Consider the following 24,166-nt stretch of genomic DNA (forward strand, 5'->3'; position numbering starts at 1 on the left):
GAAAAAACATTCAAAAAGAAAATTGGAAAATTAAAAAAAAATAAAAACAAATCGGAAATTCAAAAAAAATTGGAGGTTTCAAAAAAAGGGAAATAAATACTAAGTCTAAAAAAAATTGGACAGTTGAAAAAACTCGAAATTGCATAACAACATCGAAGTTTCAAAAAGAGAGAAAAAGAATTCTAAGTTAAAAAAAATTGGACAGTTTCAAAACAAATTCGAAGTTTCAAAACAAAATTGAAAGTCGGAAAATTAAATTCTAAAAGACAATGCAAGGGTTTGAACATGGCGGGTGAGTGGGAGGGAGAGAGAGGAGGAGAGAGGAGAGGGAGAGAGAGAGGGAGAGAGAGAGAGAGGGAGAGGGAGAGGGAGAGAGGGGGGAGAGGGAGAGAGGGAGAGAGGGAGAGGAAGAGAGGAGAGGGAGAGAGGAGAGGAAGAGAGGAGAGGAAGAGAGGAGAGGGAGAGAGGGAGAGGGAGAGAGGAGAGGAAGAGAGGAGAGGAAGAGAGGAGCCGGAGAGAGGGAGAGAGGGAGAGAGGGAGAGAGGAGAGGGAGAGAGGAGAGGGAGAGAGGAGAGGGAGAGAGGAGAGGGAGAGAAGAAGAGAGAGAGGGAGAGAGAGAGGAGAGGAGGAGAGAGAGGAGAGAGAGAGGAGAGGGAGGGAGGAGAGAGGGAGGAGAGACGGAAAAAAGAGGAGAGCATACACCCAGGGGATCTATGCTCTCCTCTTTTCTCCTCTCTCCCTCTCCCTCTCTCCCTCTCCTCTCTCCCTTTCCTCTCTCCCTTTCCTCTCTCCCTCTCCTCTCCTCTCTCCCTCTCCTCTCTCCCTCTCCTCTCTCCCTCTCCTCTCTCCCTCTCCTCTCTCCCTCTCCTCTCCTCTCTCCCTCTCCTCTCTCCCTCTCCTCTCTCCCTCTCCTCCTCTCTTCCTCTCCCTCTCCTCTCCTCTCTCCCTCTCCTCTCTCCCTCTCTTCCTCTCTCCCTCTCCTCTCCTCTCTCCCTCTCCTCTCTCCCTCTCCTCTCTCCCTCTCCTCTCTCCCTCTACTTTCCTCTACCTCCCACCTTGTTCAAGCGCTTGCATTGTCTTTCGGAATTTTTTTTATTTTTCAACTTTCAATTTTGAAACTTCGAATTTTTTTTTACTTAGAATGTTTTCTTTCTTTTGAAACTTCCCATTTTTTTTAAACTCCGAATTTTTTTAATTGTCCTTTTTTTCTTCTTTTTTTTGAAACTTCCACTTTGTTTTGAAATGCCGAATTTTTTTAACTGTCCAATTTTTTTTTGAGTTAGACTTTCTTCCTTTCCATTTTTGAAACTTCGAATTTTTTTGAAACTTCCAATTTATCCTTTTTTATTTTCCAAAGTTCAACTTTTTCAATACTTCTTTGAAACTTCCAATTTTAACTTTCCAATTTTCAATTTTCAACTTTTCAATTTTCCAATTTTTGAAACTCATGTTTTGACACTGCAAGGGCTTGAACCTCCACCGTTTATGGACTAACCACTGTCCTAACCAATTTTTTAACTGTCCAATTTTTTTTTTACTTAGACTTTCTTCCTTTTCATTTTTGAAACTTCCAATTTATCCTTTTTTATTTTCCAAAGTTCAACTTTTTCAATACTTCTTTGAAACTTCCAATTTTAACTTTCCAATTTTCAATTTTCAACTTTTCAATTTTCCAATTTTTGAAACTCATGTTTTGACACTGCAAGGGCTTGAACCCACCACCGTTTATGGACTAACCACTGTCCTAACCAACTCGGCCACTGCTGCTGGTGGTGAAAGACTACAGTTTTTTATTTGATTTACTCCTTTCCTTGGAGAGTTTAAATTAAATAAGAATTCGCAACCGATGTTTTGACACTGCAAGGGCTTGAACCACAGCCGCTTAAGGACTAACCACTGTCCTAACCCACTCTGCCACCGCTGCTGGTGGTGAAGATGAAAGTTTCTTATTTCATTTACTCCTTTCCTTGGAGACTTTAAATTAAATAAGAATTCGCAACTCATGTTTTGACACTGCACGGGCTTGAACCACAGCCGCGTAAGGCTAACCACTGTCCTAACCCACTCGGCCACCGCTGCTGGTGGTGAAGATGAAAGTTTCTTATTTCATTTACTCCTTTCCTTGGAGAGTTTAAATTAAATAAGAATTCGCAACTCATGTTTTGACACTGCAAGGGCTTGAACCACCGCCGCTTAAGGACTAACCACTGTCCTAACCCACTCAGCCACCGCTGCTGGTGGTGAAAGACGAATGTTTTTTTTATTTTACTTTATCCTTTCTTCGACTTAAGACTTTTTAATATTAGTATTCGGCTATCAGTGCTGGTGGTGAAGACTTTTAGACTTACAGTTTTTTTTTTCACCTTATCCTTTCGGGGCTTTGGAGTCTTGACACTTGAAAGTTTGAAGTCTTTGACACTGCAAGGGCTTGAACCACCGTCTATGGATTGACCAATGTCCTAACCTTCTCGGCCACCGCTGCTGCTGGTGAAAGACCGAAGTTTTTTATTGGTTTTCATCTTTTCTTCCACTGGAAAAGATGGAATATTGCAGAGATTTGATCCTACAACTTATCAAATGGGGTCCATCAGTGCTGGTCGCAAAAGTCAAGACTTTTTATTTCACCTTTTCCTTTCCTGGAAAAGATGAAATATTGCTGAACGCAGTGTTTATGACTCCAGTCACTCCATCAGTGGAAGGCTTAGTATATATAACATTGCCTAATGTGGTGATTATGGGATTATTACTTGCTTACTGCGACTGCGCGAGAAATGAAGTGAATGAAGAACATTTGAACCAAACTATCTTACTTTGCGAGATTATTGTCTTAAGCACCAAGGGCCGGTTGTATCAAGCCCGTTTAGCTTAAACGGTGGATAAGTTCAAAATAGAAAGCAAGTCTATCGTTTTATTCAACAAGCAAACTAAATTAAGAACAGTGTTTACCACAGCAGTTATTGATCGGAAGAAATGCAAAAAGAAGGCAATGCATCTCAACCATTCATATGTGGGCTTGGTCGAGCTAATGGTTAAGGTGCAATTGTTTTGCATTTTTAATGTCTCAAGCCTATTTCACTGCTTTTCTTGATCTTCTTCATGCTTCCAAGTCTATCACTAATACCTAACAGCGTATCATATGTAATTAACCCATACAACACGTCCACGATAAAAATTATCAATTTTATAGACCTTAAAGACTTGTGTTTACGACAAATGCCAAACCGCACTCTATCCTTCCGTTTTATCTGCACTGTCTTAATGTTGCAGCGTATTTTATCACTGATGCCTTACAGCGTATTTTATCACTGATGCCTTACAGCGTATTTTATCACTGATGCCTTACAGCGTATTTTATCACTGATGACTTAGAGCGTATTTTATCACTGATGCCTTACAGCGTATTTTATCACTGATGCTTTACAGCGTATTTTATCACTGATGCCTTACAGCTTATTTTATCACTGATGCCTTACAGCGTATTTTATCACTGATGGCTTAGAGTGTATTTTATCACTGATGGCTTACAGCGTATTTTATCACTGATGGCTTACAGCGTATTTTATCACTGATGACTTAGAGCGTATTTTATCAGTGATGCCTTACAGCGTATTTTATCACTGATGCTTTACAGCGTATTTTATCACTGATGCCTTACAGCTTATTTTATCACTGATGCCTTACAGCGTATTTTATCACTGATGCTTAGAGTGTATTTTATCACTGATGGCTTACAGCGTATTTTATCACTGATGGCTTACAGCGTATTTTATCACTGATGACTTACAGCGTATTTTATCACTGATGGCTTACAGCGTATTTTATCACTGATGCCTTACAGCGTATTTTATCACTGATGCCTTACAGCGTATTTTATCACTGATGCCTTACAGCGTATTTTATCACTGATGACTTACAGCGTATTTTAACACTGATGGCTTAGAGCGTATTTTATCACTGATGACTTACAGCGTATTTTAACACTGATGGCTTAGAGCGTATTTTATCACTGATGACTTACAGCGTATTTTATCACTGATGGCTTACAGCGTATTTTAACACTGATGACTTACAGCGTATTTTATCACTGATGGCTTAGAGCGTATTTTATCACTGATGACTTACAGCGTATTTTATCACTGATGGCTTACAGCGTATTTTAACACTGATGGCTTAGCGTATTTTATCACTGATGCTTACAGCGTATTTTACACTGATGGCTTAGAGCGTATTTTATCACTGATGACTTAGAGCGTATTTTATCACTGATGGCTTACAGCGTATTTTACACTGATGACTTACAGCGTATTTTATCACTGATGACTTACAGCGTATTTTATCACTGATGGCTTAGAGCGTATTTTATCACTGATGCTTACAGCGTATTTTATCACTGATGACTTACAGCGTATTTTATCACTGATGCTTACAGCGTATTTTATCACTGATGACTTACAGCGTATTTTATCACTGATGACTTACAGCGTATTTTATCACTGATGACTTACAGCGTATTTTATCACTGATGGCTTAGAGCGTATTTTATCACTGATGGCTTACAGCGTATTTTATCACTGATGACTTACAGCGTATTTTATCACTGATGACTTACAGCGTATTTTATCACTGATGACTTACAGCGTATTTTATCACTGATGACTTACAGCGTATTTTATCACTGATGACTTACAGCGTATTTTATCACTGATGACTTACAGCGTATTTTATCACTGATGGCTTAGAGCGTATTTTATCACTGATGGCTTACAGCGTATTTTATCACTGATGACTTACAGCGTATTTTATCACTGATGACTTACAGCGTATTTTATCACTGATGACTTACAGCGTATTTTATCACTGATGACTTACAGCGTATTTTATCACTGATGACTTACAGCGTATTTTATCACTGATGACTTACAGCGTATTTTATCACTGATGACTTACAGCGTATTTTATCACTGATGACTTACAGCGTATTTTATCACTGATGACTTACAGCGTATTTTATCACTGATGCCTTACAGCGTATTTTATCACTGATGCCTTACAGCGTATTTTATCACTGATGACTTACAGCGTATTTTATCACTGATGCTTTACAGCGTATTTTATCACTGATGACTTACAGCGTATTTTAACACTGATGGCTTAGAGCGTATTTTATCACTGATGGCTTACAGCGTATTTTATCACTGATGTTTTACAGCGTATTTTATCACTGATGACTTAGAGCGTATTTCATCACTGATGCCTTACAGCGTATTTTATCACTGATGGCTTACAGCGTATTTTATCACTGATGACTTAGAGCGTATTTTATCACTGATGACTTAGAGCGTATTTCATCACTGATGGCTTACAGCGTATTTCATCACTGATGACTTACAGCGTATTTTATCACTGATGACTTAGAGCGTATTTTATCACTGATGACTTACAGCGTATTTTATCACTGATGACTTACAGCGTATTTTATCACTGATGACTTACAGCGTATTTTATCACTGATGACTTAGAGCGTATTTTATCACTGATGACTTACAGCGTATTTTATCACTGATGACTTACAGCGTATTTTATCACTGATGGCTTACAGCGTATTTTATCACTGATGACTTAGAGCGTATTTTATCACTGATGACTTAGAGCGTATTTCATCACTGATGGCTTACAGCGTATTTCATCACTGATGGCTTACAGCGTATTTTATCACTGATGACTTACAGCGTATTTTATCACTGATGACTTAGAGCGTATTTCATCACTGATGACTTACAGCGTATTTTATCACTGATGGCTTACAGCGTATTTTATCACTGATGACTTACAGCGTATTTTATCACTGATGACTTACAGCGTATTTTATCACTGATGACTTACAGCGTATTTTATCACTGATGACTTACAGCGTATTTTATCACTGATGACTTACAGCGTATTTTATCACTGATGACTTACAGCGTATTTTATCACTGATGACTTACAGCGTATTTTATCACTGATGACTTACAGCGTATTTATCACTGATGACTTACAGCGTATTTTATCACTGATGACTTACAGCGTATTTTATCACTGATGACTTACAGCGTATTTTATCACTGATGACTTACAGCGTATTTTATCACTGATGACTTACAGCGTATTTTATCACTGATGACTTAGAGCGTATTTTATCACTGATGCCTTACAGCTTATTTTATCACTGATGACTTACAGCGTATTTTATCACTGATGACTTACAGCGTATTTTATCACTGATGACTTACAGCGTATTTTATCACTGATGACTTACAGCGTATTTTATCACTGATGCCTTACAGCTTATTTATCACTGATGCTTACAGCGTATTTTATCACTGATGGCTTAGAGCGTATTTTATCACTGATGGCTTACAGCGTATTTTATCACTGATGACTTACAGCGTATTTATCACTGATGGCTTACAGCGTATTTATCACTGATGACTTACAGCGTATTTTATCACTGATGACTTAGAGCGTATTTTATCACTGATGACTTACAGCGTATTTTATCACTGATGACTTACAGCGTATTTTATCACTGATGCTTACAGCGTATTTTATCACTGATGACTTAGAGCGTATTTTATCACTGATGACTTACAGCGTATTTATCACTGATGGCTTACAGCGTATTTATCACTGATGCTTACAGCGTATTTTATCACTGATGACTTACAGCGTATTTTATCACTGATGACTTAGAGCGTATTTCATCACTGATGACTTACAGCGTATTTATCACTGATGACTTACAGCGTATTTTATCACTGATGACTTACAGCGTATTTTATCACTGATGACTTACAGCGTATTTTATCACTGATGACTTACAGCGTATTTTATCACTGATGACTTACAGCGTATTTTATCACTGATGACTTACAGCGTATTTTATCACTGATGACTTACAGCGTATTTTATCACTGATGACTTACAGCGTATTTTATCACTGATGACTTACAGCGTATTTTATCACTGATGACTTACAGCGTATTTATCACTGATGACTTACAGCGTATTTTATCACTGATGACTTAGCGTTTTATCACTGATGACTTACAGCGTATTTTATCACTGATGACTTACAGCGTATTTTATCACTGATGACTTACAGCGTATTTTATCACTGATGACTTACAGCGTATTTTATCACTGATGACTTACAGCGTATTTTATCACTGATGACTTACAGCGTATTTTATCACTGATGACTTACAGCGTATTTTATCACTGATGACTTACAGCGTATTTTATCACTGATGCCTTACAGCTTATTTTATCACTGATGACTTACAGCGTATTTTATCACTGATGACTTACAGCGTATTTTATCACTGATGACTTACAGCGTATTTTATCACTGATGACTTACAGCGTATTTTATCACTGATGCCTTACAGCGTATTTTATCACTGATGCCTTACAGCGTATTTTATCACTGATGGCTTAGAGTGTATTTTATCACTGATGGCTTACAGCGTATTTTATCACTGATGCTTTACAGCGTATTTTATCACTGATGGCTTACAGCGTATTTTATCACTGATGACTTACAGCGTATTTTATCACTGATGACTTACAGCGTATTTTATCACTGATGACTTACAGCGTATTTTATCACTGATGCTTACAGCGTATTTTATCACTGATGACTTACAGCGTATTTTATCACTGATGACTTACAGCGTATTTTATCACTGATGCTTTACAGCGTATTTTATCACTGATGCTTTACAGCGTATTTTATCACTGATGCATTACAGTTAATTTTATCACTGATGCCTTACAGCGTATTTTATCACTGATGCATTACAGCGTATTTTATCACTGATGCATTACAGCGTATTTTATCACTACTGATGCCTTACAGCATATTTTATCACTGATGGCTTACAGCGTATTTTATCACTGATGTTTTACAGCGTGTTTTATCACTGATGTTTTACGGCGTATTTTATCACTGGTGCTTTACAGCATATTTTATCACTGATCTTTACAGCGTATTTTATCACTGATGACTTACAGCGTATTTTATCACTGATGCTTACAGCGTATTTTATCACTGATGACTTACAGCGTATTTTATCACTGATGCTTACAGCGTATTTTATCACTGATGCCTTACAGCGTATTTTATCACTGATGCTTACAGCGTATTTTATCACTGATGCTTACAGCGTATTTTATCACTGATTCCTTACAGCGTATTTTATCACTGATGCTTACAGCGTATTTTATCACTGATGCTTACAGCGTATTTTATCACTGATGCATTACAGTATTTTATCACTGATGCTTACAGCGTATTTTATCACTGATGCTTACAGCGTATTTTATCACTGATGCTTACAGCGTATTTTTACTACTGATGCCTTACAGCGTATTTTATCACTGATGCTTACAGCGTATTTTATCACTGATGCCTTACAGCGTATTTTATCACTGATGCTTACAGCGTATTTTATCACTGATGACTTACAGCGTATTTTATCACTGATGCTTACAGCGTATTTTATCACTGATGCTTACAGTTATTTTATCACTGATGCCTTACAGCGTATTTTATCACTGATGGCTTACAGCGTATTTTATCACTGATGGCTTACAGCGTATTTTATCACTGATGCCTTACAGCGTATTTTATCACTGATGCCTTACAGCGTATTTTATCACTGATGCTTACAGCGTATTTTATCACTGATGCTTACAGCGTATTTTATCACTGATGCTTACAGCGTATTTTATCACTGATGACTTACAGCGTATTTTATCACTGATGCCTTACAGCTTATTTTATCACTGATGCCTTACAGCGTATTTTATCACTGATGGCTTACAGCGTATTTTATCACTGATGGCTTACAGCGTATTTTATCACTGATGCTTACAGCGTATTTTATCACTGATGGCTTACAGCGTATTTTATCACTGATGACTTACAGCGTATTTTATCACTGATGACTTACAGCGTATTTTATCACTGATGCCTTACAGCGTATTTTATCACTGATGCCTTACAGCGTATTTTATCACTGATGCTTACAGCGTATTTTATCACTGATGGCTTACAGCGTATTTTATCACTGATGACTTACAGCGTATTTTATCACTGATGACTTACAGCTTATTTTAACACTGATGACTTACAGCGTATTTTATCACTGATGGCTTACAGCGTATTTTATCACTGATGGCTTACAGCGTATTTCATCACTGATGGCTTACAGCGTATTTTATCACTGATGGCTTACAGCGTATTTTATCACTGATGACTTACAGCGTATTTTATCACTGATGACTTACAGCGTATCTTATCACTGATGACTTACAGCGTATTTTATCACTGATGACTTACAGCGTATTTTATCACTGATGACTTACAGCGTATTTTATCACTGATGACTTACAGCGTATTTTATCACTGATGGCTTACAGCGTATTTTATCACTGATGCCTTACAGCGTATTTTATCACTGATGCCTTACAGCGTATTTTATCACTGATGCCTTACAGCGTATTTTATCACTCATGGCTTAGAGCGTATTTTATCACTGATGACTTACAGCGTATTTTAACACTGATGGCTTAGAGCGTATTTTATCACTGATGACTTACAGCGTATTTTATCACTGATGGCTTAGAGCGTATTTTATCACTGATGACTTACAGCGTATTTTAACACTGATGGCTTAGAGCGTATTTTATCACTGATGTCTTACAGCGTATTTTAACACTGATGGCTTAGAGCGTATTTTATCACTGATGACTTACAGCGTATTTTAACACTGATGGCTTAGAGCGTATTTTATCACTGATGTCTTACAGCGTATTTTAACACTGATGGCTTAGAGCGTATTTTATCACTGATGGCTTACAGCGTATTTTATCACTGATGACGTACAGCGTATTTTATCACTGATGGCTTAGAGCGTATTTTATCACTGATGGCTTACAGCGTATTTTATCACTGATGCCTTACAGCTTATTTTATCACTGATGCCTTACAGCGTATTTTATCACTGATGGCTTAGAGTGTATTTTATCACTGATGGCTTACAGCGTATTTTATCACTGATGGCTTACAGCGTATTTTATCACTGATGTTTTACAGCGTATTTTATCACTGATGCTTTACAGCGTATTTTATCACTGATGACTTACAGCGTATTTTATCACTGATGACTTACAGCGTATTTTATCACTGATGACTTACAGCGTATTTTATCACTGATGTCTTACAGCGTATTTTATCACTGATGACTTACAGCGTATTTTATCACTGATGACTTACAGCGTATTTTATCACTGATGCTTTACAGCGTATTTTATCACTGATGCTTTACAGCGTATTTTATCACTGATGCATTACAGTTAATTTTATCACTGATGCCTTACAGCGTATTTTATCACTGATGCATTACAGCGTATTTTATCACTGATGCATTACAGCGTATTTTATCACTACTCATGCCTTACAGCATATTTTATCACTGATGGCTTACAGCGTATTTTATCACTGATGTTTTACAGCGTGTTTTATCACTGATGTTTTACGGCGTATTTTATCACTGGTGCTTTACAGCATATTTTATCACTGATTCTTTACAGCGTATTTTATCACTGATGACTTACAGCGTATTTTATCACTGATGACTTACAGCGTATTTTATCACTGATGACTTACAGCGTATTTTATCACTGATGACTTACAGCGTATTTTATCACTGATGCCTTACAGCGTATTTTATCACTGATGCTTTTCAGCGTATTTTATCACTGATGCCTTACAGCGTATTTTATCACTGATTCCTTACAGCGTATTTTATCACTGATGCTTTACAGCGTATTTTATCACTGATGCTTTACAGCGTATTTTATCACTGATGCATTACAGTTAATTTTATCACTGATGCCTTACAGCGTATTTTATCACTGATGCATTACAGCGTATTTTATCACTGATGCATTACAGCGTATTTTATCACTACTCATGCCTTACAGCGTATTTTATCACTGATGTTTTACAGCGTATTTTAACACTGATGGCTTAGAGCGTATTTTATCACTGATGACTTAGAGCGTATTTTATCACTGATGGCTTACAGCGTATTTTAACACTGATGCCTTACAGCGTATTTTATCACTGATGACTTACAGCGTATTTTATCACTGATGACTTAGAGCGTATTTTATCACTGATGGCTTACAGCGTATTTTATCACTGATGGCTTACAGCGTATTTTATCACTGATGGCTTACAGCGTATTTTATCACTGATTGCTTGCACCGTATTTTATCACTGATTGCTTGCACCGTATTTTATCACTACAGCGTATTTTATCACATATACAGGATGTACAGGGTGTATCAAAAAAAACGCAACCACTTAATATTCTAAAATTCATATTGTTCATAAGCTCAATAGATTTTATGCCCCTGGGATTTTAAAATGGCTTCTAATCGTACAATTCAACTGCTAATAGTCAAATCAGCTAAAATAATGGTGCAGCTAACAACCGAACAACGAGTTTTTATTGTCGTGCATGATAACTTGAATGCTTACTGTCGACCTTGTAAAATAAATTGTAAATAAAATTTTACTCGTTAGATACTTTCAATTCAGCTCGTTGGTTTACCCACCCGACTTTGTTTACCGACGATTGTGCCGCTAGAATATGATTACAAGCTTTCTCGCATTCCAGGGGCCAAACGTCTTTTGTGTTGTAGAACAAAGAGGATATTCATGAATATTAAGTGGTTGCGTTTTTTTTGATACACCCTGTATAAAAAGAAAAGGTAATCCAACTTTGGTGCGTTATTTTACGTGAACTACTCATTAACGAACTTTTTTCACATTCCAAAAGTGTAGGCTTTTAACTATCGAGTGACATGTTTTTGATACCAAATGGTGAAAAAATGAGCAAGTAGGAGGCTGATAAAAAGTGTTAGTCAAAATCGCATATTTTCGCCTCTGAGAGTTGGCACTAAAACCATTGAAAATTAACTCCCTTTGGGACTTAATTGAAGAATTTTGCTTTTGAATAAACTACCCGCATATGCATATGAAGTAGGAATAAATCAGATCAGGAGAACATTTCGGGCAATGCGGCATAAAACCAGTGCTGTGCAAGCTGTGACATGTTCGTGATTAATTGTTTTTTTCTTTTGGTATGCACTGCTTTAATTAGGCTCAAAGGTGAAAATATGCGATTGCGACTAACATTTTTTATCAGCCTCGTATGTGATCACTTTTTGTTATTAAAAACATGTCATCCGATAGTTAAAAGCCTGATCTTCCCGAATGTGACTGAGTAGTTCACGTACGTACAATAGCATGTTGAAGTTGGATTACCTTTTTTTTTATACACCCTGTATAACTATATGTGACATATAACTGATATAAGCGGTAGTGGTTCACAATATCCCTTTAAAAATGTCTAGTATATATCTGACATAGCTCAGTGTGCTGATTGTGGGAGTGTTCCCATAGAAATAATAGACACTGAAATCGTAGGCATGACCATATTAGTTCACTGCGACTGCGTGGCGTTTTTTGCTATTCTATTTGGGTTTTATCATTTGCAATACCATTTAGATTTGTTCAAAAAGGGAAAGTGAAAAATTGAAAATTTCGTTTCGGCGGATAGTGTATATATAGCGAACGTACGCGAACGTCCAAAACGTGCACGTCCATACATCATATGCCTGCGTACATACAAGTCGCAGATGTAGTAAATTACGCGTACCTATAAAACATGCACGTGCTTACATCGTATGTATACTTGTGAACTTTGAATCAATTTTTCATCAAGCCTTGGACATAATTAAGCCCTTTTTTCAAGCAGCCAATTACCAAAACTTTCCAACAGTAACACGAAATTCTCCCTCGAAACCTAATAAAAAATAATGTTTTCTTTCGGGTCGTGACGAAAACAATTTTTCCCATGCAAGATTCGAACCACCAACTTGTCAAGTGCGAGGCGATTGTCGTTACCCCGCGACTATTCCCTGTTTCAATAATAAATGGTATTTTTTATTTTACTTAAATCTTTTTTTTGAAGATGCTAATGAAAAACATTCCGTCCAGCATTCGAACCATTCCCTAAATAAACAAGAGAACACCAAATTCTCCCTCGAAACCCAACAAAAAAGTGGGTACCGAAAATCGGTATCAGTCCAAGAGTCGACGGCTTAGTATATATGACATTGCTCAATGCGGTTATTGTGGAATTATTACTCGTTTACTGCGACTGCGTATGGTTTCCTAACACTGAATTTGGCTTTTTTTCGTTTTCCAATAACGTTTAAGCATGTTTCATAAACGTAAAGTGTTCTTTTTCACTCACTGCATTTACTGCAACCTAAAACTGGTCGATTTCTTCAAGGAATGAAGTGAATTAAGGGCATTTAAAATTTTCTTGACATCATGCAATAGTCCACACAGTGCACGAATGACCACATGCATACATCATATGCGTAGATAATTAAAGACAATACACTTACATGCAATTCCCATGTCTCTGAGTCAATTAACAAAATAATAAAAAACATGCCGATTTCCGTTTCGGACCATAGTCTGACGGTTTACCATACAGTTGTCTTTACCACTAGACCACCAGCGCTTGATGTTTAGAGCTACCTTTATTTATTTTATCTCAATCCATTTTTACGATCATAATGAAAAGAGACCATTGTTTTCAACACTAGACCAAGAGAGATCGGGTGATTCACAGGTTCTTTCTTTATCTCACCTAAATCTTTTCTTTGGAGTCGTGACAAAAACATTTTCCCCATGCAGGATTCGAACCACCAACTTACCAGTTGCTAAGCCATTGTCGTTACCCAGCGACTATACCCCTCTTTCGATAATGGATGGTGTTTTTTATTTTACTTAAATCTTTTTTTTCAAGATGCTAATGAAAAACATTCCTTCCAGCATTCGAACCATCCCATAAACAGACACGAGAACACCAAATTCTCCCTCGAAACCCAACAAAAAAGTGGGTACCGAAAATCGGTAAGCATCCAAGAGTTGACGGCTTAGTATATATGACAATGCTCAATGCGGTTATTGTGGAATTATTACTCGTTTACTGCGACTGCGTAAGGTCTCCTAACACTGAATTTCGCTTTTTTTCGTTTTCCAATAACGTTTAAGCATGTTTCATAAACGTAAAGTGTTCTTTTTCACTCACTGCATTTACTGCAACCTAAAACTGGTCGATTTCTTCAAGGAATGAAGTGAATTAAGGGCATTTAAAATTTTCTTGACATCATGCAATAGTCCACACAGTGCACGAATGACCACGTGCATACATCATGTTCAGAGCTACCTTCATTTATTTATTTTATCTCGGCAATCCTTTTTTACGATCATAACGAAAAACAATCTTCCGAGGATCCGAAACACCGACTTAAACGTTGCGAGACATTGCTTTCAACAATAAACCAAGAGAGATCTTGCGATTCACAGGTTCGTTTTTCTTTATCTCACCTAAATCTTTTTTTTTTGAGTCGTGACAAAAAATTTTTCCCAAGGTAAGATTCGAACCACCATCTTACCAGTAACCAGCGAATTCTAATTCTGATTAGGTAATTTTTTTATAAATAAAAAATTAAATTTTTGACACTGCAAGGGCTTGAACCACCACCGCTTATGGACTAACCACTGTCCTAACCCACTCGGCCACCGCTGCTGGTGGTGAAAGTCGAGAGTTTTTTATTTCATTTAATCCTTTTTTTGGAGACTTTAAAATTAAATAAGAATTTGCAACTTAATTTTTGACACTGCAAGGGCTTGAACCACTGTCCTAACTCACTCGGCCACCGCTGCTTGTGGTGAAAGACGAAAGTTTTTTATTTCATTTAATCCTTTCTTTGGAGACTTTGAATGAAATAAGAATTCGTAACTCATGTTTTGACACTGGAAGGACTTGAACCACCACCGCTTATGGACTGACCATTGTCCTAACCTTCTCGGCCACCGCTGCTGCTGGTGAAAGACCAAAGTTTTTTATTGGTTTTCATCTTTTCTTCGACTGGAAAAGATGGAATATTGCAGAGATTCGATCCTACAACTTATCAAATGGGGTCCATCAGTGCTCGTCGCAAAAGTCAAGACTTTTTATTTCACTTTATCCTTTCTTGGAAAAGATGGAATATTGCTAAACGCAGTGTGTATGACTCCAGTCACTCCATCAGTGGAAGGCTTAGTATATATAACATTGCCTAATGTGGTGATTATGGGATTATTACTCGCTCACTGCGACTGCGCGAGTTTGTATCGTGGTTTGTATGATATTCAATGATTGTGGGAAAATTGGAAACCATGCGTTGACTGCGCACGCACGTCAATAGATTTGCGCACTTCGTACTTTAAAAAACACGAACTCGCTTTCTTGTACAAAATTAGGATAGACTTTTACTCAAAACCGAGCAATTTATGCAGTGAAACTTATCTCAACATTGCTTATGATAGACTTAGAGCGTGTTTTGCGTTTTGTTGTAAGTAACACGCACATAAATTTTAATAATAAAATATAGTTGGATTTCTGTTGATGATTTCGTGCGTTTTTTCTGACCAACCAACTCTAATTCATTCTTCCTAATGCATTGGCGTCTGGCAAACACATGCAAGATTCTTATCCCTTCCAAAACAACTATTCGGGTTTAATCGATATTAGTCCGAAAAAAGTAAGTCAGGTATGCAGTCCTTCGAAGAATGAAGAACAGTGTTTACCATAGCAGTTATATTATTGATCGGAAGGAAAGCAAAGAGAAGGCAATACATTTCAACCATTCATATGAGGGCTTGGTGGATTCTTAAATAAAGAGAATAAAGTCAAGCTTAGAGAAACATCTAATAGTCTAAAGTGTCTATAATTAATGATTTGTTTCCAGCATAAATGACAAAGTACTACAGTGTCTCGTTGTGAATCACCACCCCCTTCGTTCTACAGATTACAAAACTAATTAAGCCCGCGAGAGACCATTTGAAACATTGCTCTAAATCACATAATTACTAATTTTCAATCTGCTCTTAGGCAGATTGTGAAAAACTACAACCCTTCATTACAAAACTAATTAGACCCGCGAGAAAACATTTCTATAAAACTACTGGTCTCATACAATGCATGGTCGCCACTCGCCATCTTAAAACATTGCCTCTAAATCACATAATTACTAATTTTCAATCTGCTCTCAGGCTGATTGTGAATCACTACAAAACTAATTGGATCCTCGAGAATTCATTTCTAAAACTACTCAGTGATCTCATACGATTGTCATCATTGCTTCATGTTTGTCAAAACACTTCTTCGCAAGAACCCATGGACCCATATCCCCGTCACAAGCCGAAATATAGAAGCCAGCGTTGTTTTCATGCCAAGCAACCATGATCTCGTGAGCGTGTCCCTGGATTTCCGAGGAAAATTTCGTGACAATACCTCCTGCCTTGATTTTTTCAACCTCATCCGCCTCTAGCTGTTATTTGAAAAGAAAATAAATTAGCATGCTATGTCTAACGACAGACATCTGAAAGAGTGCTTGTCAGGTTAAAAAGCGCTCCTTATTGGACCTCTAGGAAGAACAGTTTAGAACTGATAGAGCTATCCAGTATAAATAAAGTTAGTTTAGTTTCCTTTCTTCAACAGGAAAGACATACCTCGAGGTCGTGGGTGTGATGTAAGATGTCTCTACTCCAAGACTGGCCAGTCCTGATTGTTATTGGTTTGTCCAGATTATTTATCGCAATCATTGTGTCCGACGCTGGTGTTAGCGGCTCGTTAAACAACGCTCCGAATGTCTGGGTGCCCATGATCATGTCCTCAAGTGCTTCCAACTCTTTCCAAGTTGTAGATCCCTCGTCATGCACAGGCATTATTGGGTATCTGTGAATGAAGGCTTAATATAAATTGGAGGACCCTATTTCGGAAGAAACATACTAATTATGAGGCCAGTTGTTCAAAAGATGGTTGACGGTTTTGGAAATCGTTTTGGCGCGAAAACGAATGTGAAAACGCTCGAAAACTTTACCGTGTGTGCACATAACCAAAGTTGAATACCTTTCCCACGGGTATTTTCTGGTTAAATAGAAGTCATATTTTGAAAAGTTTTGAAACGAGAGCCAGTGCAGAAGGTAAAATTTAACCCGCCTTTGAACAACTAGCAGCCCAATGCACATGCGAGCACGGATGAAAATGGTAGAAGTACCATTTTACTTATGTCATTTGAGTCCGAATTCAGCTATACCTTAATTCAGTTTACTAAGTCATAGCAGCTCATCAAAACGATGTCCCCACGAATTCCCACTGATAAAAAGAGTTTTCTAGCTCTCGCGATAGATTAAAAGACTTTAACAGACCATAAACCGTCGATGTACGTACCTTTGACGCAGGACACCAACCCCCGGGATGTTCGGGAAGAAAGCTCGTATACCAGAAGCTCGAACCCGGGCAACGTGACCCTCGGGAGTGAGTACCCCTACCTCACCCTGGGTGGTGTCAGCTTCGTCTTTATTCTTCTCGTCACTTTCAAACATTTCGGTCGGCGTGATGTAGTAGTTTTTGCTGTTGAGCCCGTTGAATGCCGTGTCCACCTCATAGCCACCATTTCGGATGCCTTCTTTCACTGTCTTTCCCTCGTCCGAATTGAACTTGCCTTTGTATTCAAGATTGTACGGGTTCCAGCGATTCAGTGGCGTCAGATAGATGATTTCAAGAGGAAAAGCGTAGCTCCATTTCTGACTGTCGGTTTCGCAAGTTAGTCTTTTGCCCGAACCCTTGCAGCGCTCAAGAGACATGCCTGGGAAATATAATTTATTTTACTATTGTTGCCCGGGACATGTCGCCATGTTGTCAAGCAGGAAGTTTACAAGAAAGAAAAATTTAACAACGCCACAGCCGGAAACAGCATCTTATAGTTTGTTTTCCAAATATGATGGGAAACGTTTCACTTTCGATGGAAAAAATTTATAGGCAGAAAGAAGGAAACATTTCACACTTGATGGGAAATATTGCTACAGCCAGAAAGAACATCTTCAAGTGTTTTCAAATTTGATAGGAAACTCTTTCAGCTTCCAAGGAAAAAAATATTTTTTCGCAAAATGTTTTGCTTAACAACGTTGCTTAAACAAAGTACTTGCCTGCCACTTCCTCTTGAGTTGTCATTGCCATCCATAAATTGGAATCGGAGAATCCTCTGTGTCTGAGCTGTTGTCCCATAGCACCTCTCTCGTTCACTTTGTAATACCTGTGATAGTAGGCGGCGTTTAATACATCACCCTCATGGTCTGGGTCCATAGACCTTGCCAACTGCCCCAGGGCATTGTCTTCAATGTATGCACCATAGTTATCTTTTCCTGGAATTTCACCCATCAGTTTGTCCAAGAAACCAAATCTGAATAGAAATATACACAGCTAAAGCTATCCAGTGTTGATTAAAGTTTAGGTTTCCTCCTGTAGTAACATTGGATTAAAAAACATATGATCCTTACTGGACCTCTAGGAAGAACAGTTTAGAACTAATAGAGCTATCCAGTAAAGAAAGTTAGTTTAGTTTAGATTTCCTCCTGTAGTGACACTGGATGAATAAGAGATAAAGAACAGTTTAGAACTGATAGAGCTATTAACTTAATGACTTACCTCGAGAATCTATCCTTCCATTCGTCATCATCAACAGGATTAATCTGGAATCTTCCTGCTCGTGTCGCTGCCTGCTCTTCTAATGTTCTCTTGTAAGTGATTCGTGATTGCAGATCATCCACACTACGTAGTCTGTGGAACAGGAGAAAAATCACTGATCAAGAACTGAACTGTGGAGATACGGGGCAATAGCGGTAAGGAAACAGCCTAAAACTCTATTTTAGGCAAGGATATTGTCAAAGAAAATATCAACAGTATAATGGTATAAAAAATTCATGATCCTCATATGAATGGAGTTTTCCCAGAGGAAGATTAGGTAGACTTTTTGGTCTAAACTCTGTTTAAACTAAACTAGACGTTTTGGTTTAGCTCTGTTTATAGTAAATACTAAAACGGTAGAAATCGCTCAGTTCAGATCAAAACCACGATCGCCAAGCAGCGTGACCTTCCTACCTATTGAGAGGCAGATCGTTACTCAAAGGGTGGCACATGATTCTATAATTCCACTGGGCGAAAACGGGATGAGTGTCATTCACCAAATCAATGATTGTAGTAGGTAGGTAGGCGAAATTTTCCAGGTTATCTTTCCTTCCTCCATAAGACGTGAACCGTACTTTGCGCTCTAGATCAGACCAGCTGGTGGCATCTACGAAATGTCGGTCGCTCTCGAAAGGCTCTTCGATTGTATCTGTTGCATGAATCCAGGAACCTTAAATGGAATTGAAATAGGCTGTTGGGTTTTTCTCCCTAATACAGACAACTTTTTTATATAACACAGACACCCCTCTACCACAGACACATCCCCAATACAGAAACCACTTTAGCACAGTCATCTTTCCAACACAGAGACTTCTCTAATACAGAAACCTCTCTAATACAGATACTTCTCTAATACAGACACCTCTCTTATACAGACATCTCTTTAATACAAACATCTCTCTAATACAGACAACTCTCTAATACAGACAACTCTCTAATACAGACAACTCTCTAATACAAACATCTCTCTAATACAAACATCTCTCTAATACAGACAACTCTCTAATACAAACACCTCTCTAATACAGACAACTCTCTAATACAGACATCTCTCTAATACAGACAACTCTCTAATACAGACACCTCTCTAATACAGACAACTCTCTAATACAAACATCTCTCTAATACAGACAACTCTCTAATACAGACAACTCTCTAATACAGACACCTCTCTAATACAGACAACTCTCTAATGCAGACATCTCTCTAATACAGACATCTCTCTAATACAGACATCTCTCTACTACAGAGATCTTTCCAATACAGAGACCTCTCTAACACAAACACCTTTCCATCCTAGCACCTCACAGTGAGAGACCGATCTATTGTGGAGGCCGCTTCCTTACCTTCCATGTAACATAATAATGGCTTAAAGTATGGTCTATAATCACGAACTGTGTAGTTCTGATCGCGCCAAGCTTTGAACCATTCGATCATCTCATCAACTGCTGCAGGTATATCGGGCTCGAGGGCTAAAACCTCCGGTGGTACATCGGGAAACGGTATATCCTGAGTGGCATGATACCCCGGGGTATTGGCAGGCATATATAGCCGGTAGTCATTGTGCCGGGTTCGGAATTCAACCCCATTCATAACAGCAATTATTTCGCCAATACCAACAGTACGGACATTGTTGGAGTGATCGTGAATCGAGGAAATACGTTTTCCGGTGATGAACGAGTCGGCGTGATACGACTTTGTTCCTTCGTTTGAGAGACGCACTTTTTTCAGACCACTTTGACCTAGAAAGATTTGTTTTAAATTGAAAAATATTTGTAACTAAATCATTATTAGTAATGATAAATAAAAGCTCGTTGTTTGGAACTAATAAAGCTATCCAGTATACATAAAGTTAGTTTAGTTTAGGTTTCCTCCTGTAGTAACACTGGATCAATAAGAGATGATCCTTACTGGACCTCTAGGAAGAACAGTTTGGAACTGATAGAACTATCCAGTATAAATAAAGTTAGTTTAGTTTAGGTTTCCTCCTGTAGTAACACTGGATCAATAAGAGATGATCCTTACTGGACCTCTAGAAAGAAACAGCTATTGGATTTGATTTCTTGTCATACAACTTCTAACAACATACCTGACGAACGGAATCTTTCGGCGACAAACAACTCTAGTTGCATGGTATGACGTAAAAGATCTGTTATGCGTTTATCGGATTCATCAAGTTTTCTGGACATCTCTTCAATCATCTCTTGCAGCGAAATATCTGCGCATGATCCGCCATGGAAGGTCAGCAATATGGCCAGCAAAAATAGAACAGTGCTCATTTTTTCCAACTGCATGGAGAGAAAGCAAGATAGAATTTTAAATCATAGATATTTGAAGCCCGTATTTCAGACTGACTAAGGTTGATCATGCATGACAAAAGCAAACTAATGAAAAGCCTTTAAACAAAACATTGCCAATTAAAACGCACCAGAGAAGAAAGGGTTGTATCAGTAAAGAAATCAGTCACGAGGCCGGATAAACGTTATTTAATAGAAGATTGGAAAGCGGTGAGAACTAACTTAGTCAGGCTTGTATTAGTAGCAAAAACGGTAAATTTCTGACTTCAAGGAAGGTTGAAAAGGACACAATACATAGAACGTTGCAAACAACATTACAACACTACTAGACTAGTCAGCCTGGTATTAGTAGCAACAGTCAATTTCAGACCTTAAGAAAGGTTGAGAAGGAAACTAAAAAAAACCATTGCAAAGCACTAAGAGCAACAATATGTTTTAGACTTTGAGGAAGTTTAAAGTGAAATCTTGATCATAACATCACAAGGCACTAGACTAGTGAAACAAGTTTCAGCAGGAACAGTTTGTGGAAGATGAGAACAACAGTACATTGAAAGCAGATATGATAAGTCAACCAGAGTCCTACAAGTCATGTATATAATTTCTATTTCAACGTTGGACTGAAAAGGTTGGAAAAACGTCAGACTCTTCTTGCAAGAAGGTTAAAAACGTTTTGCAATTATGGCTCTCCCAAAAATTTGATAATTTGATAATGTGTTACTGGTAAACGCATGCACTGTTGCAGAAGACAAAAATTCAAGAAACATTTCAAACTAGTACAGCTCAATGCACAAGAAACTCACATATAAATTTCTCTGTGATCTTTTGATGTGTTCTTCTGTGTCTTTTCCTTCCTTCTTCGTCTGCTCTGCACAGCGACCAAAGCAACTATGAGCTGCATCTCGATGCTTCATGATTTTATAAAATGAAATCACTGGACAGCACTTCAAAACGCATGAACGGTCAGAGCATTGGTAAACTGACAACTCGAGAGCACTGAAGGGTCCGAATCCTAATCTACATACTATTATGAGGACTTTTAAAACATTTGAAATACTGTTCCGCCAATACACTTGCTTGACTGGACACGAGACAGTAACCTGAAAACGAGGTGGTCATATTTGGTCATATTTGGGTTGCGCTTTCCGACCAAATTCAGGCAGTCCCTATTGAATGGAAGACAGGTTTATAATAAGTATATACTTGAATTTCGTTACAACAGAAATAAAAGTAGTGCAACCTAGGTTTCCTCTTGGAATCGAACTGCATTGATACATTAGAGATGACTTATTGAACAGTTTAGAACTGATAGAGCTATCAAGTAGAAATAAAGTTAGTTTAGTTTAGGTTTCCTCCTGTAGTAACACTGGATCAATAAGAGATGATCCTTACTGGACCCCTAGGAAGAACAGTTTAGAACTGATAGAGCTATCCAGTATAAATAAAGTTAGTTTAGTTTAGGTTTCCTCCTGTAGTAACACTGGATCAATAAGAGATGATCTTTACTGAACCCCTAGGAAGAACAGTTTAGAACTGATAGAGCTATCCAGTATAAATAAAGTTAGTTTAGTTTAGGTTTCTTCCTGTAGTAACACTGGATCAATAAGAGACAATCCTTACTGGACTTCTAGGAAGAACAGTTTAGAACTGATAGAGCTATCCAGTATAAATAAAGTTAGTTTAGTTTAGGTTTCCTCCTGTAGTAACACTGGATCAATAAGAGATGATCTTTACTGAACCCCTAGGAAGAACAGTTTAGAACTGATAGAGCTATCCAGTATAAATAAAGTTAGTTTAGTTTAGGTTTCTTCCTGTAGTAACACTGGATCAATAAGAGACAATCCTTACTGGACTTCTAGGAAGAACAGTTTAGAACTGATAGAGCTATCCAGTATAAATAAAGTTAGTTTAGTTTAGGTTTCCTTCTGTAGTAACACTGGATCAATAAAAGATGATCCTTACTGGACCTCTAGGAAGAACAGTTTAGAACTGATAGAGCTATCCAGTATAAATAAAGTTAGTTTGTTTAAATTTTTGTTCAAGTTATAGTGACTTCTTGTAGTAAAACTGGATAAAAAGGCGACGATCCTTTGTGGAACTTTGGACTGATAGAGCTATCCAGATTTGTATAAATGCTTTGTTTGTGAGTTGCTTAATATCAAATTCTTAATTATTCGCCACTGTTTTAGGTCATTGATGGGAGGAACACCAAACAATCCATTACTAACCACAGCCGTGCTTTCAAAGCTTTTTGTACGAAATGACTTCAAGTGATGTTTACCATTTCCTCGCCTGGAAATGAGATATACAATCAATATCACAAATCAATATTTTCTTTTTTTCCTGGCATTATTTATAATCGTCTTTCTCGCCGACACGACCAGTTGTATTTATTTCATCCATTGAAGCAGAAACTGAAATGAACAATGCACTCAGATGATTGACTGAAACCACTCCATAATCAAAAGTACCTCACCTTCCATTGACGTAGATCCTCTTCAGTCATTCAGTTAAGTGGCAAAGCCTTCACGCATGATTAACAGACCCCAGTAATGATCTGTTCTTTGTAACGAGTAGGGTCTTCTCTAACACTAGCAGCAGTAGACTAAGTTGCTTTAGTTTCGGTAAATTAACCACTGGATCAATAAGCGATGATCCTTACTGGACCTCTAGGAAGAACAGTTTAGAACTGATAGAGCTATCCAGTATAAATGAAGTTAGTTTAGTTTAGGTTTCCTCCTGTAGTAACACTAGATCAATAAGAGATTATGCTCAAGGCTAGTTTCCACTCAGGAAAATGCTCCTTTGGATCGGACAGGACAGGAAAGTTTCCTTTGTACAAACGCCGCCTGAGAACTCACCGACAAAGGAATTTTCCTGTCCGTTCCGATTCAAAGGAGATTTTTCCTCAGTGGAAACTAGCCTTTACTGGACCTCTAGGAAGAACAGTTTAGAACTGATAGAGTTATCCAGTGTAAATAAAGTTTGTTTAGTTTAGGTTTCCTTCTGTAGTAACACTGGATCAACAAGAGATGATCCTTACTGAACCTCTAGGAAGAACAGTTTAGAACTGATAGAGTTATCCAGTATAAATATAGCTAGTTTAGTTTAGATGATCCTTACTGGATCCTGGAGCAGTACAACATACCTCTGTGTAGCTTC

At 37.9% G+C, this 24,166-nt stretch overlaps 1 protein-coding gene and 1 long non-coding RNA gene across 6 annotated transcripts in view; one reads left to right on the plus strand and one right to left on the minus strand.

The window, feature by feature from the left end:
* LOC114537306 overlaps positions 1-16,795 on the plus strand; it is a 34,241-nt gene extending 17,446 nt beyond the window's left edge. For all 3 annotated transcript variants that reach the window (XR_003688582.1, XR_003688581.1, XR_003688583.1), the window contains exons 4-5: positions 13,941-14,047; positions 16,683-16,795. This is a non-coding gene — a long non-coding RNA (uncharacterized LOC114537306). The remainder of the gene's footprint in view (positions 1-13,940; positions 14,048-16,682) is intronic.
* Positions 15,826-23,731, minus strand: LOC114537253. Of its 3 annotated transcripts, none has more exons than XM_028558391.1 (12): positions 23,481-23,731; positions 23,233-23,296; positions 22,062-22,170; positions 21,808-21,912; positions 20,800-20,998; positions 20,057-20,452; positions 19,125-19,380; positions 18,672-18,803; positions 18,173-18,426; positions 17,415-17,832; positions 16,694-16,919; positions 15,826-16,512 (listed from the first exon to the last, which is right to left on the minus strand). In XM_028558391.1, the coding sequence occupies exons 3-12, from the start codon at positions 22,131-22,133 to the stop codon at positions 16,303-16,305; spliced, it is 2,268 nt and encodes a 755-aa protein (XP_028414192.1). In that variant the 5' UTR covers positions 22,134-22,170; positions 23,233-23,296; positions 23,481-23,731; the 3' UTR covers positions 15,826-16,302. The 3 variants fall into 3 exon arrangements, with proteins under 3 accessions (XP_028414192.1, XP_028414201.1, XP_028414209.1); XM_028558400.1 differs by having other exon boundaries at positions 23,233-23,418; XM_028558408.1 differs by lacking the exons at positions 23,233-23,296; positions 23,481-23,731 and having other exon boundaries at positions 15,827-16,512; positions 21,808-22,321.
* Between the last annotated feature and the right edge of the window lie 435 nt (positions 23,732-24,166).

The sequence above is a fragment of the Dendronephthya gigantea genome, unplaced genomic scaffold (genome assembly GCF_004324835.1).
Source record: "Dendronephthya gigantea isolate DGI-Jeju-01 unplaced genomic scaffold, DenGig_1.0 000002F, whole genome shotgun sequence".
NCBI classification, from domain to species: domain Eukaryota; kingdom Metazoa; phylum Cnidaria; class Anthozoa; order Malacalcyonacea; family Nephtheidae; genus Dendronephthya; species Dendronephthya gigantea.